We start from the raw sequence: 14,593 nt of genomic DNA on the forward strand, positions 1-14,593 counted from the left end.
CTTTTGGTAATTTCAGTTACAGTTCAATCATTGACCGATGATCAATTTGCTTTTCACAGGTTCTAAAACAAAGGCCACGATTTGTTGCACTAAAAAAACAACCATCTTACATTGGAGGACACGAAAGTTTAGAGTTAAGAGATTATCAGTTAAATGGGTTGAATTGGCTTGCTCACTCATGGTGCAAGTAAGGACTCTCAATTTTGTTTGTAAATTTAAAGCATTTGTAACATATTGAAATGTTTTTTTCTGTTGGGTTGTTTTTTTTAAAGTTGGAAACTTTCATATTGTAAGCTCAAAAGAGACATCTGAAGGGACTGGTTTTGCTCTGAGTAGCAAAATTATAATTTTATGGCCATTGTCAACAAAAAGCAGCTAAGATGTGTCATTACTTTGGTTTTAGTTTCAATGGAATAAGTAATGGTTTTAAAACAACCAACAGACCTAAAACAGTAATATGAGAACAAACACTTATGGAATGTCAATATTACTGTTAAAATTTAAAAATTAGACTCAGGAGAACTACTTGAAACCTTTTAGTTAATTCAGGGGGGTAGGAGGGATTGGAAATCTTTGGATGGAAAAACAATGTAAATAAATGTCTTCAAAATGTGTAGTAGTAAAATCTTGAAAACTGTTATGATTGGATTTTATATTCAAAAGATAATGATTTCTTTTAATCCAAACCTTCCCGATCTCCACACATCCCCTAAATAGTTTTGTTTCCTTTTTTTTTCTTCTTTTTGTTTTAGAGGGAATAGCTGTATTCTCGCAGATGAAATGGGTCTAGGTAAAACCATACAAACAATTTCTTTTCTGAACTATCTGTTTCACGAACATCAATTGTATGGGCCATTCTTGTTGGTTGTGCCACTTTCTACCTTGACGTCTTGGCAAAGAGAGATTCAAACCTGGGCTCCTCAGATGAATGCTGTAGTTTACTTAGGAGATATAACTAGTAGAAATATGGTGAGTATTTTTCCTTGTCATTGGAAAGTCTTTTTCGTAAACAAGACATACTTAATATTTTTATCATCTGAATATCTCAAATTTTTTTGGTTGGGACTGAGGAAATATTTGCTGAAGCCCTATGTCTTTAAAATGTGAATTGAAGACTTGGATTTTGATCTCATGTAAATGTGTGTGAGAAGTTTCCTTTCTACTTAATAGTGGACAGAATTAAGAATTTTGCATTTGAAAACCAGTTATCTTCTCCCATATGATTATTTAGGTGGATATAGTGAAAATAAGTATATAAGAAAGCCAGTCATGATCTTACTTTCTTGAAAGGTTGTTGGTTTGTTAATGTTATTAATCTTACCCATTAAAGTAAAAAGTTCGTGTCTGTTATAAATGTGTATGTGTGTGTATGTATATATATATAGCGCGCATATGCATGTGTAGTTATTTATGTATAAAATGTATATATATACTAATATATGTGCGTGTTGTCCTTCTGTTCCCTTATTATATTGTTTTATGCTAGTAAATATCTACATTGTTGTAGTATTTCAGTTGATTCCAGTCAGCATAGTTGACTTGTTTCTTTTTGTAGATAAGAACTCATGAATGGATGCATCCACAGACCAAACGATTGAAATTTAACATACTCTTAACAACATATGAAATTTTGCTAAAGGATAAGGTAATTGCCCTTCTTGGGGGAGGCAAAAATAATTTCCCCAGTATAGAATAATTCTGTTTAGACTTGCATATATTTGATTTATGGCCCATTAAATTCATGGAGAGTCTGATAGTTGTGCTACAACAGTGTGTATTTTGGGGTTTTGGTTTTTGTTTCTTGGGAATCTTCTTATTTTAAGCACTTCTGGATTTTACATACATGTGGTGAGGCTTTCAGCCTTTTCCCATTTTATGAGGTGGGTAACACTTAATTTTCTTCAGTATGCTTGAGAGTGTCATTGCTGTAATGATCTCCTCTCAGCTTCTTCCTCTGCTTCTTTGCAGACCACTATCAAGGAACTGAAGCAGAACCTAACAGAACCTTAATCCCAAATTTGATACAAAACTAGGAAATCCCAAATTATTTATCTGTGATATTCTGCATATGTATGTGCACATGTATTAATACTGTCTCTGAAGTGATAGCACGCAGATTTATTGTTAATACTTCTAACAGTATGTGGAAATTGATACAGTTATTCAAGAAACACTTGACTTTGTTTACTTCATTGTTTGTATGGGAAGAAGTCAATAACGATTTTTTTTCCTGCCATGTAAAAAAATGTGGGTCAGAGTTCTGGGCATTTTTTTAAATAAGAGATTGAATTTATGTTTTCTTAGGATGACTTCACAGCTTTTCATTGAACCTGAAAATGTAAAAGCCATAATTAGTACTAAAAACATATAGCTGTTATTTTATTGAAATAAACCAAGAAGTAATTGGGTTGATAGCTTGTTTATATTATGTGGAAAATAATGTAATTTGTTGATTTCAATAATGTTTTTCCCCATCTCCATTTCCTTTTCAAGTCATTCCTTGGTGGTCTGAATTGGGCATTCATAGGAGTTGATGAAGCTCATCGTTTAAAAAATGATGACTCTCTTCTGTACAAAACTTTAATAGACTTTAAGTCTAACCATCGTCTTCTTATTACCGGAACACCTCTGCAAAACTCTCTCAAAGAGCTTTGGTCTTTACTCCACTTCATCATGCCAGAAAAGTAAGAAAGATTTTTTTGTTAAGTTTTTTATTGTGAAGTAGTGTAGTGATGTGTGAGAATCGGTAGAAATAGGGAATTATACTGAAAGATAGCTTAAATATCCTACATAAAGTATCTTTTGATGCTGCTTTAGGCAAGTAATGCTGGTAGCAGATGTCACCTTTTCCCATTTTAGCAGTGTGCAAAAATGATGGATTGATGTATGGGTCAGAACCTGGGGAAAAGGCTTCATCTTCACCTAAGAGAAAAACCATATAGATTTGCTCTGGGGGAAGAAGAATGAAATTTTTCATATGGTAATACTATTGATGAAAACAAATTTGTGTCAAGAAGCAAAAAATACTGTAATTTAATCAGATAGCTGATTTTCCCATGTGTTTTGAATACAGTAAACTTATTGCATTGACTTGATTGTGTACTGACTTGTTTAAACCTAAGGTAAACTAGAGGTCGTGTGTGAAAGCACATGTTCCTGTGAGACATCTTGTAAATCCCAAGCACCACAGCTCTGTTTAAATTGAGCTATGGATTATACAGGACAGTACAAGCAAAGCCACTGAGGTTGGGTAGCCATTATTCATTTGTTTGATCATAAACTCCATTCTCCAAGTCTATTAGTACCGACAATAGCTACACATTAGCTAGACCATACAAGCTGCAAGACATATTTTAAGTCTATTCTTATTCTCTTGCACACCCTCTGGACATGGAGCTGGTTTTTTATGCTGTCTTGATAAAATATAATAATGGACTTTTCTGCAGCCATCTAGACAAGTGTCCTTGCAGTGAAACATTGCATTTCCATTGTGGAATCAGAAGTTTTCATTCTGTAGACATTTTTGGAAAATTCCATTCTTCTATTTACAGGCACAGTATCTGGGATTTCTTGGGAGGTGAAAATTCAGAAATGGGATGAAACAGAAGGGAGTGGGGAAGAAATCTGAATGTATATGTGTTTTTGTGGTATATGTTCTGTGCCTGTGTTACCTTTCTTCCTGAATTTTGCTTCATCGGGGTGTTCACAATATGTCATTATTTTGTGCTTACACTTTTTTATGTTGAAGGTTTTCTTCATGGGAAGATTTTGAAGAGGAGCATGGCAAAGGGAGAGAGTGTGGTTATGCAAGTCTTCACAAAGAACTTGAACCATTTCTGCTGAGAAGAGTTAAAAAAGATGTAGAAAAGTCCTTACCTGCTAAAGTTGAGCAAATTCTGAGAATGGAAATGAGTGCATTGCAAAAGCAATACTACAAGTATGCACTGTCTCTTTGTATAATCTGTTTCAGTGGTTATGTCTATGTACAATTTACTGAATTACAGTGATTTGTATACTGTATGGAAGTTGGGGCTTTGATAGAGTTTCACAGCAATAAAATCCTGTGAAGCAAGGGCTCAGGAATTGCATTGGTCTAATGTCTATATATGTAGTTTCTTTTATTCAGCATATTGATATACTCTTTTGGGAGATGCTTTTAATCTTTAGCTTGTTCATATTTTGACAGCGACATCTGTCTTACTTCCACATATGGTTAGAAGTTACTAATATTGTACATTTTATTGTACATTTATTCATAGGTGGATTTTAACCAGGAATTATAAAGCCCTTAGCAAAGGTTCAAAAGGCAGTACCTCAGGCTTTTTGAACATCATGATGGAACTCAAGAAGTGTTGCAACCATTGCTACCTCATTAAACCACCAGATGATAATGAATTCTATAATAAACAGGAGGCCTTACAGGTAGTGTCACTTTTTAATTAAAAAAAAGAGATTTTACATCTGTAGTTTTCACAGAATTTTATAGTTTCTTGGCAGTTCATTACTTCTTACTGAAGTATACTAAGGAAAAACAGGTTTTCCATTAAATGCGCATCCTGTGTTTTTACATTGGAGTATTTTTTTATTCTTAATTGGAATTGAATAATTGACAGAGAATTGAGTAAATAAATATGCCCAGATTTAATTATATACTATTGTATGGTATTTTAAATTGTAAAATTCTTCAGGAATGTCATAAATACCTTTTATTTTTCTGCCCACAGTAATAGAAAGAAAGGCAAACCTCAGATGAATGTCCAACTTACCCCCATGTGTATTAGTGTTGAGATTAATTTATTTTGCAATGTGTGTTTCTTGGTTTTTGTAGCATTTAATACGTAGCAGTGGGAAGCTAATCCTTCTTGACAAGCTACTGATTCGTCTGCGAGAACGTGGCAACAGAGTCCTGATTTTTTCACAGATGGTAAGGATGCTGGACATCCTGGCAGAATATCTGAAATATCGTCAATTTCCATTTCAGGTAAGAAACTTGCTAATAATAACAGCTAAGAAGCTTTGATCTTGAATATTAATTTTTTTTTTTCTTTACTGTGTGGGTGTCAAAGCACTGGAACAGGTTTTCCAGAGGTTATGAAATTTCTGTTTCTTGTTGAGGTACAAAAGCTACTTGGACATGACCTTGGGCAGCATGCTTTAGCTGTCCCAGCCTGAGTAGGGGATTTAGACAAGATGACTTCCAGCAGTCCCTTTTAGCTTTGTTTGTGATTATGTAGCCTTTACCCCTTTGATTAAAAAAAAAAGGATGAAAATGTCTTCTTTTTCCAGGAGGGGACTGGCTCTATGATGAATGTTATTTTGGAAGTGAAACAGATGAATTAAAAATTATGTGAGCTGTTTATTTACTTTTTTTCCCCTTCACGTAATAGTTTGGCAGCTGGCAATTGAAATTGCTCTGATGTTGAGTACAATATAAAATTACTTTTTAACTGTAGTTCTCAATCTCTCTAGAGACTCGATGGATCAATAAAAGGGGAATTGAGGAAACAAGCACTGGATCATTTTAATGCAGAAGGATCAGAGGTAAAGTTTTTTTTCCCTGGGGAGTCTGTCTTATTTTTTCCCAAGTACCAAAAGACATTGCACAAAAAAGGAGAGAAGAAAAAAGTGAGGAATATATCAATTAGGTTGGAAATTCATTGCTACTGCCTAGAGTATAAGGTTTATGTAATATTTTTTTAAGATGTTAAGTAGATAACACATAAATTAGGAAAGTGGTAGCCGATTGCTCTATAAATGCTGCAAAATTTTAACCCCAGCTTTCCTCTACAGCGTTCCTCTGTAGAAATTAGTAATATTTACAAAAGTACTGAACTTAAGCAGTTAGTATCCAGAAGTCCTTTGGCAATGGGGAGAACTAACTTCATATATCCTTGCACAAACCAATCATATTTTACTTGTTTCAAATACGATTCCTGTTGTCTTCATTTGTTGACACCCGTTACATGCCATGGAAGAAATAGTAAAGTACTGATTTCTAGCAATTCTTTGTGAGCAACCTGTGAGTACACAGGCATCTGTCACGGTTCTTTAGATTCTGAACTGGAATATTTGTACCTTATTTAGCACTCCTGTTAGGCATGTCATTCCATACTGTTGGATTGGTTTAAATCTTTTGTCCTACACTCTCAGATTTGAGGGAGAGGAGGTTGGTTGGTCATTGATTTTGGTTTAGTTTAATTTGTATTTGAAGACAGCATTTCTTAGTTGCTGCTGAGCTTGTTTCTGCTTTGTGTAGGGAGAAGGACCAAACTCCATGTTAAGTACAAAAGCTAACTCTCTTTCAAATTTCTTTCGTAGACATTGTTGACATTTTCTGAAATGTTAGCAGTAACACTATATATTTTTTGAGATGAAGAAGAATTTATGCATTTCTAAAATTGAGGCAAACTCTGCATTTGTGCAGCAAGAAGAAGAATGCTCTCAGTTTTATTTATTATTTCCTAAAATTTCATAATATGTTTGGGTGGCTTTTGTAGAGTTTTTGTGTTACTGAGCTACAGGCTACCTGAAAATCTTTAACATAATTCTCAGGACTCTTTCCTTATTGTAATGGTTGCTGCTTCCTGTAACTGTACTGAAAATTTGGTTTGGTTGGGGTTTTTTAACCTGCTTTAGTTTAGCTTGGATTTCATATCTTGTTTTTCACATGTCTCAATATCCTTCTACAGGATCATCCTTCTCAATAAGTTTATATTGCCTACAATATAAACTGCTTACCCATTTTCATATTGTTTGTGAATATGCTGAACAGCATTGAACTTGAGAAGATTTTGCTTCTGTCTCTTAATCAGTTATGTATAGGCTCAAGTGCTTTCCCTGCTCTGACATGACTGTTTAGTCTTCCAGGGCTTGAGGCAGGGAGGGTGGGAGAGGGTTTTTGTAGCATTACAGGCTTTGACAGTAAGATTTGGTAATTTTTTGGCCAGTCTGGTTTTGTTGGGATGTCTTGCTCAGTGATAGTCATCTAGGACACTATTTCCTTTAAACTGACTTGAGAAGTCAGTAACTTTATGAAAGAAATTGGTAATCAGCATTTGCTTTATATTTAAAGATGCTTTAAGGATAGAACAATTATGGATTTGGTAGCACCACATACTGCATAAAGTATATTATGAAGTGTGTTGTCTCCTTTAGGAATATTACCAGTATTGTATATAAAACTATTTCCTACTTTATGATTTCAGGACTTCTGCTTTTTACTGTCTACCAGAGCTGGAGGATTAGGTATCAACTTGGCATCTGCTGATACTGTGGTTATATTTGATTCTGACTGGAATCCACAGAATGATCTGCAAGCGCAGGCTAGAGCACATAGAATTGGACAGAAGAAACAGGTAAACACACTCAGTTTAAGCTCCAGACCTGAAAGACAGTTCTGTACATTAGCTGTCCACCCTCTGTCTGCACCATTCAGTCCTCATGTATTTTTGAGAATAACTAATACTTTCTGCATATCTCCAGAAATGTTAGTAAAGCTGATTTCTTTTTTCCTAAGTCTCTATACAGGAAGAAATAATATGGCAGCTGTGGTATTTGGGTGGGAGAGGGAGACGAGTTGTCAACTTGTCTGTCTTATGTTCGCTGGTATGATGTCATTCTACAAATTAACTGCTACATCAGGCACATCCCCAGTGCTTAATTATTCTAGTTCTCAAGATGATTCTTTCCTTCTTACTGAAGACATACAGTAACAATTAGAAATATGACATTATTGCCTCTGGCAAAGCTTGTGCCAAGTCACTGAAGTTTATAAAGAAAGGTCTAAGATGATTTAATATAAAACATTTCTGTAAAGACTGTGGTAATGTGATTAAATTAGTATTTCATATTTGAAACCCATGAAAAAGTTCAGAAATCATATAACAAAGACTGAGATTTCTGCTTTTAATTTTTTTATTTTTTAAATACACATAGGTTAATATTTATCGACTAGTCACAAAAGGATCAGTAGAAGAAGATATTCTTGAACGAGCCAAGAAAAAGATGGTGTTAGATCATTTAGTAATTCAGAGAATGGACACTACAGGGAAAACTGTGTTACATACAGGCTCTACTCCTTCAAGGTACCTTTATGTTTGTTTCTCTACCAACTTACCTTAAGAATATTTCAGTTGTAAATGAAAGGCAAAACAGAGGACGCAAAGTCTTTGTAGATTTTTATTTGCATAATAAATGCATATCACAAATATATGAAGAGTTTGTATTTGAGTATATTTAAGTATATATATATTTAACAGTAAGAAGAATGCCTAATTGACTCATGACTATAGAAAACTTTTGCAAGTTTATCAATGAAAATGTTTTTCCTGAAACATCATTTATTTCAGCTCAACACCTTTTAATAAGGAGGAGTTGTCGGCAATTTTAAAGTTTGGTGCTGAGGAACTTTTTAAAGAACCTGAAGGAGAAGAACAGGAGCCTCAAGTAAGTAGTGCTTCTGGACTAGGTAGATAAATCAGCCCAAAATATTTATGAATTATTTCATTGTAAAGAGAAACTTCTTTTTTTTACCCTCAGGAAATGGATATAGATGAAATATTGAAGAGGGCTGAAACTCGGGAAAATGAGCCAGGTCCATTAACTGTAGGAGATGAGTTGCTTTCGCAGTTCAAGGTATGGCTCTGTTCCCTCCTTCCTGCCATAATTATATTTTCCTTTTTAAACAGTACTATTTCTCCTCTATGTATCTATCTCTTGATTCTTCAGAAATAGATGCCTCAATAAGTCAACTCTGTATCACTTCCTAGTAAAATGGTTTTTGCCTCTACATATCTTACGATCAGTGTAAACAATAGAAATATATTATGTATTTTGATAATAAAATGAGATGTATTTATTAATGTGTTAATGCTTAGAATTTAAGTTTATGTTTTATTTACTGTCTTTGTTATTACGCAGCTATAGTTTCAATAAATGCAATGTGTTTTTTGTGTTTCTTAACTGATCATTTCTCCAAGTTGCTTTTAGCCCCAAAGTAAACTTGGAATGTCACATATTTTTAAGTGTTATCAGTTATACATATTATGTGTGCAAGAAAAAAAAATGCAGAGCATGATATGTTTGTTTAGTTCAGGAGATTATTAAATAGCTCTCCTGCTAATCACTCATTCACAACATATTTTTATATCAGCATTGTATTAATGTTTGATTAATTTTATATTATTATAGTTTCACATTAAATCAGTCATTTAAATGTTGTTAGCCCTATTTTGAAGGAAGTTAAACCACAATCATACAGGTGTGAGTGGTGTGATTCTCCTTGTGTCTCTTCTTAGCCCATGCTGAAAAGGAGTCTGTCTTTCCTAAATGATTAAAAGTACTTTCATTACAGTCTGTTTCATGAAACATTTTTAATTTATAAATTTAATATATATCTTATAAAACAATAGCATATATATATAGATAAAATATGTACGTGTTATGTGTATAAATGCATAAAATATGGGATCTGTAACCTTGTTTTCCTTAAATAGTAGTTGATTAGTTTTTTTTTAATTGTATCATGTATTGACTTGATGAGAATGTATATGTTTTGATGTACAAGGTGGCAAACTTCTCCAATATGGATGAAGATGATATTGAGTTGGAGCCAGAAAGAAATTCAAGAAATTGGGAAGAAATCATTCCGGAGGTCCAGAGGCGAAGAATAGAAGAGGAAGAAAGACAAAAAGAACTTGAAGAAATATACATGCTTCCAAGAATGAGAAACTGTGCAAAACAGGTATCTCTTGGTTTTGATTGAATTATAGTTCTGTGTTGCTTTTGGTATAGTTTGTTGCTTTTGGTATTTGAGGTTTTTTTTCTTTTTCTGAACACATTTTTTTGGCAGAGCAGGTAAAACTTGCTTGTATTTGTTACTTACATAGCTTGCTTGCTCTGGAATTCCAGATTAGCTTCAATGGCAGTGAAGGGAGACGCAGTAGGAGTAGAAGATACTCTGGATCTGATAGTGACTCCGTCTCAGAAAGAAAAAGGCCAAAAAAACGTGGAAGACCACGAACTATTCCTCGAGAAAATATTAAAGGATTTAGTGATGCAGAGATAAGGCGGTAAGATATGGGAGGACATGCATATTTAAAGGAACAAGAAATTATGATTATTTTTATTAATAATAATATTATTATCAGTCTGGAAACTACAGCTGGTAATTTGTTTTTCCTGAAGTTGTTTGAAGTCTTTTTATTCTAGACGTTTATTGCTTTTACCTTGTGGTGCTGACATAGTGAACTGTTATAGCAAGAATCTGAACCCCATTTTAATGAGGTATAAAATTAGGTTTTAAAAATATGTATGATTGGTTTAAATTTTTTAGTTCCTGCAGCCTATGAAGACAGTAATTTCACTGAATAATTACTGACAATGATTTTACAAGGGGTGCTTTCCTTTAAAAATAAACAAGCAAAATAATCTGGTTTCCACCAATTTATCTAAAACTTGTAGTGTTCAAAGACTATGTTACGTCTCTTAGGTGACAAAGGAAACAATTTGATTGGATTTTGTTTTCATTTTAAACTTCTTGGGTACTATAATTGAATTGTTACATCCTGCTTTTTTAAAACTAAGAAAATATAAAATCCTATTTGAAACTTGTATTATCATTGATCCCTTCTGTATATGCTAAATATTTGCTGAAGTATTGTTTTGGGAGGAGGAATTCTTTTGGTTAGCATTTTTGGGTTTGCGAAATGCTACTTTGCTTCCGAAATTGAAGTAAAGTCTTCAGAGTATTTTTTTTAGAGGAATAACTTCAAAGATCCTTTTTGGCTTTCTATCTCATCTAACAGTGGGGCAAATTGGTACTTTTTTAAGGCTATTCTTGTGCATGAACAAGCAATTTCATTGTTGAGGAAGTTTTCTTTCTTCTTCTTCTTCTTTTTTTTTTTAATTTTTAAAAAAATATTTCTATTTAATTTTCTTTCTCCTCCAAATATCTCCAGTTTCTTTCCATTGCTTAGATATTTGAACAGAGAGTATCTTTCATGTAATTTTCCTAAATCTTCCAGTTACCTGTTGGAGATGCTCTTTTTAATAACCATACATAAAATGATGTCTGAAATCTTCATTTACTGTAAATCCACATTCAGTTTTCATTTTTAGATATGTACAGCTGTGGAATCCTCAGTCGTGTGAAATTAATAAAGTGATTTCTGAAATAAATTATATCTTCTATTGTTTTATTTATATCAGTTCTTAAACCCATAGAACTGATTTTATTTGAGTTATCTGAATATATGAAGCTGCTCTACTTTTTTTTCCCCCCATTGTCCACTGTAGCATTATACTAAGATTAACAATTGTATCAATGCAACTTTAAAACAAATGTTATTTGTTAAGCATATATTTAAATGGTAACATCATTTTCTGTTACTAGGTTTATCAAGAGTTACAAGAAATTTGGTGGCCCCCTTGAGAGGTAAAGTTGTTTGATTATTATTTGTGTGGCAGCTTGAAATCTCTTTTTCTATAGATGTTAGAATGTACCATGAAACTTTGGGCAGTAGGGGAAATACATAATCTTGAATATAGAGTGACTTTAGTGTAGTATCTTCCTTTTCTTCATGTATGGTATGTGTGCAGACTGCCACACAACAGACTTTGCCGTTTGGAGGAGCACTTGCTTTATATGTATCTGCTGACTTCTATCTACTCTTCATTGGTGATAATCATTCGCTTGTCATGTTTGATAAGCCTGTTGAAAGCCTATCAGTTTATCCACTCTGTCAAAGTTAGTTTAGCATTTTACATATTGCCAATTGTCATTTTTAAGCTTCTTTCATTATTCCTATTTTAAGAAAAACTTCCCATCCTTAAAAATATTAATCCTTAGAAATATTTATAGTGCATATGATACATATATGTATGTATGATTTAAAATTCATTTTCTTTTCTAAAGAAATGTACAATAATTTAACACTAGGGTTATGGTTCTTTACAGTTCTTGTTTTATTGTCCTCATACCTCAGATTACTGAGGTTTTTTTCTTGGATCAAAATTGTACACCAAACAGAAATCACAGCTGACTACTAACTTATATGATCATATATTTTGTTTTCAAGTCTGAAGGAAACATTCACAACTGACAAATTTTCAGAGTTACAAAAATTAGTCTTTTTTTTTTATTACAGGTTAGATGCTGTAGCTAGAGATGCTGAGCTAGTTGATAAATCAGAGACAGACCTCAGACGTTTGGGAGAGCTTGTACATAATGGATGCATTAAAGCCTTAAAGGACAATTCATCTGGACAAGAAAGAGCAGGTACAATATTCAGGGGGCTTTAGAGGACAGTGAAAAATGACAAGAAAAATTAGTCACTCTTGTACTCTGATGATAACAGAAAACAGTTTTGTTCGGAAATATGAACAAAAATGTTAGGGGGCATACTGGAAATTTAAATAAACCCAGAGTTATAGTAAGGTGACTTTTTCCCCTTTCCGTGTGACTTACCACTGAAAAATGAAATAGATTTTTGATTTGCTGTGAAATTTAGATGTACTTGTGTTATGTAGGGACTTTTCAATTCTGAAGCATTTAATTCAAGCATTTGGTCAAGAAAAGGTGATGTGATATAATTGTTTTCTGTATGTTTTTCTCATGTTATTTGTAAAGGTAAATATTTTAATAGCATTGTCATTTATTTTAAGGAGGTAGACTTGGGAAGGTTAAAGGCCCAACATTCCGAATCTCAGGAGTGCAAGTAAATGCAAAGTTAGTCATCTCTCATGAAGAAGAGTTGGCACCATTGCACAAATCCATTCCTTCAGATCCAGAAGAAAGAAAAAGGTACTGATTTTTGCATATTTTTAAGGGAGTAGTAATGCAAAAAACTTCTTAAGTCCTTTTTTTTTTCTTTTTGCAACTTTGATTCAAACACTCTATTAAAAGCATTGTCCCTCTATTCCTCTATTCCCTTGAAGAACAGGCAGCAGTAACTTGTTCCACAGCTGTACTTTGTTTTTTCTTCCTTTGCCACAGAAGCCATTAAGAGCTTTAATTTGTCGATTGTATTCACTATGAACTGTGTTCAATTACTAATAATAATTAGGACTAGAATTCAGACTTGAGGAGGAGCTAAATGTGTCACCTCTGCTTGAGAGGAGTATCAAAGTGCAGCAGTAGTTGTTCCTACCCTCTAAACTTGCCACCTTGTGTATTGCAGTTCCTAAACTATCCACTTAGTTAGAACACTTGGATGTTAATTTTTGCTTTTATTCGTGGCTAGCCAATCCTATCACAAAGCTCATGGCTACAGACAGTAGCTGTTCTGTTCTTCATATTTTAGTCTTAATCGGCTTTAAAACACATTCCAGTGCTGATTTCAACAACTGTTTTATAGAAACACTAAGAAAATATTAATATTTGGATTAATTTCTTAAATTTACCAGCATCTCAGCAGAGAAAATAAATCTAGTTACATTACCTTCAGTATGTTCTCTTTCCCCTCACTAAGTTTCAGATGTAAAAATCACGTATTTTTCTTTCTATTACATTTCTTGTAGATACGTCATCCCATGCCACACTAAGGCTGCTCATTTTGATATAGACTGGGGTAAGGAAGATGATTCCAATTTGTTGATAGGCATCTATGAATATGGTTATGGCAGCTGGGAAATGATAAAAATGGATCCTGATCTCAGTTTGACACAGAAGGTATGTCGTCTACAATAGTTTATCAAGGACTGTTTGCTTAGGTATTGATGCTGCTAAGTAGTGTTACTGAAAGAACTCATTTTATGATAAATGAAATTGTAAAAATATTATATGTCAGTACTTCATACGTAATTCATATCCTTCTCGTAGTATAGTACTAGATTTTGGGTTCTTGAGTATTTATTTTGAAGCATGCATTCTTGCAGTCAGTGTGTGTTTTCATACTCTCACGTGGTTGGTTCTGTGTAATTTGATTTTTTTCAGTCCTTTCTTTACTTCAGATGTTCTGGTTTTGTTTCTCCATCCCTGCTTAATCCCCAGATTCTTCAGTTGAAGCTGTCTTCCACTCCCAACATTGAGAGTAGCTATACTAGAATTAGTGCAGTAACTTCTTAGCAATAGTGAGCAGCAGATACTGAGGAAAAGCCTGGGGTGAAATAAGCTTTGTGACAGTGACAACAACCTATAGCTTTGGGATTTGAGAAGACAGGTTTGTGTCCAAATTTGCTTAGTAATGGTTCCTACACCTGCTTTTCATTAATTTGTCTGGCTTTTGAAACCATGTATTTGTGTTCTTGGCAGCTGCATTGAGAAGATGAATGAGTCAGAGGCAGGAGTTCTGTGACTGACTGGTACAGGTGCCTGTAATTTCTTAGATGAAACATCAGAGTGGAGACAGAAATATGAGGCTGGTTTCTTGAGCTGGTTTTAAACTCTGAGGCAATTTCCAAGACTGCATTGGTCGCTTGCATTGGTTTCATTGGAGAGAAATGAAAACTTATAGGAATCTCTCCTTCGCTTTAAACATTCTGATATATTTACTGGGTATAGTTGGAATGGATTGTTTACCATGTCCTTTTGCAAGCTTTTTCTGTTCTGTGTGCTCCAGGCTACCATCTGAAATTGATAATCTGTACTCACAGC

The 14,593-nt window shown here is 33.8% G+C and overlaps 1 protein-coding gene across 2 annotated transcripts in view; it reads left to right on the forward strand.

Moving 5' to 3' along the window:
- Positions 1 to 14,593, forward strand: part of CHD1 (chromodomain helicase DNA binding protein 1) — a 55,546-nt gene that overhangs the window by 29,018 nt on the left and 11,935 nt on the right. For both annotated transcript variants that reach the window (XM_077171144.1, XM_054652264.2), the window contains exons 11-28: positions 60 to 187; positions 753 to 969; positions 1,556 to 1,645; positions 2,494 to 2,684; positions 3,749 to 3,937; positions 4,260 to 4,422; positions 4,829 to 4,981; positions 5,470 to 5,541; positions 7,206 to 7,355; positions 7,936 to 8,084; positions 8,349 to 8,445; positions 8,539 to 8,634; positions 9,566 to 9,742; positions 9,910 to 10,070; positions 11,393 to 11,434; positions 12,147 to 12,277; positions 12,664 to 12,802; positions 13,519 to 13,669. In XM_077171144.1, the coding sequence (XP_077027259.1) occupies positions 60 to 187; positions 753 to 969; positions 1,556 to 1,645; positions 2,494 to 2,684; positions 3,749 to 3,937; positions 4,260 to 4,422; positions 4,829 to 4,981; positions 5,470 to 5,541; positions 7,206 to 7,355; positions 7,936 to 8,084; positions 8,349 to 8,445; positions 8,539 to 8,634; positions 9,566 to 9,742; positions 9,910 to 10,070; positions 11,393 to 11,434; positions 12,147 to 12,277; positions 12,664 to 12,802; positions 13,519 to 13,669 (2,496 nt within the window). The remainder of the gene's footprint in view (positions 1 to 59; positions 188 to 752; positions 970 to 1,555; positions 1,646 to 2,493; positions 2,685 to 3,748; positions 3,938 to 4,259; positions 4,423 to 4,828; positions 4,982 to 5,469; positions 5,542 to 7,205; positions 7,356 to 7,935; positions 8,085 to 8,348; positions 8,446 to 8,538; positions 8,635 to 9,565; positions 9,743 to 9,909; positions 10,071 to 11,392; positions 11,435 to 12,146; positions 12,278 to 12,663; positions 12,803 to 13,518; positions 13,670 to 14,593) is intronic.

Source organism: Agelaius phoeniceus, chromosome Z (genome assembly GCF_051311805.1).
Source record: "Agelaius phoeniceus isolate bAgePho1 chromosome Z, bAgePho1.hap1, whole genome shotgun sequence".
Classification (NCBI taxonomy): domain Eukaryota; kingdom Metazoa; phylum Chordata; class Aves; order Passeriformes; family Icteridae; genus Agelaius; species Agelaius phoeniceus.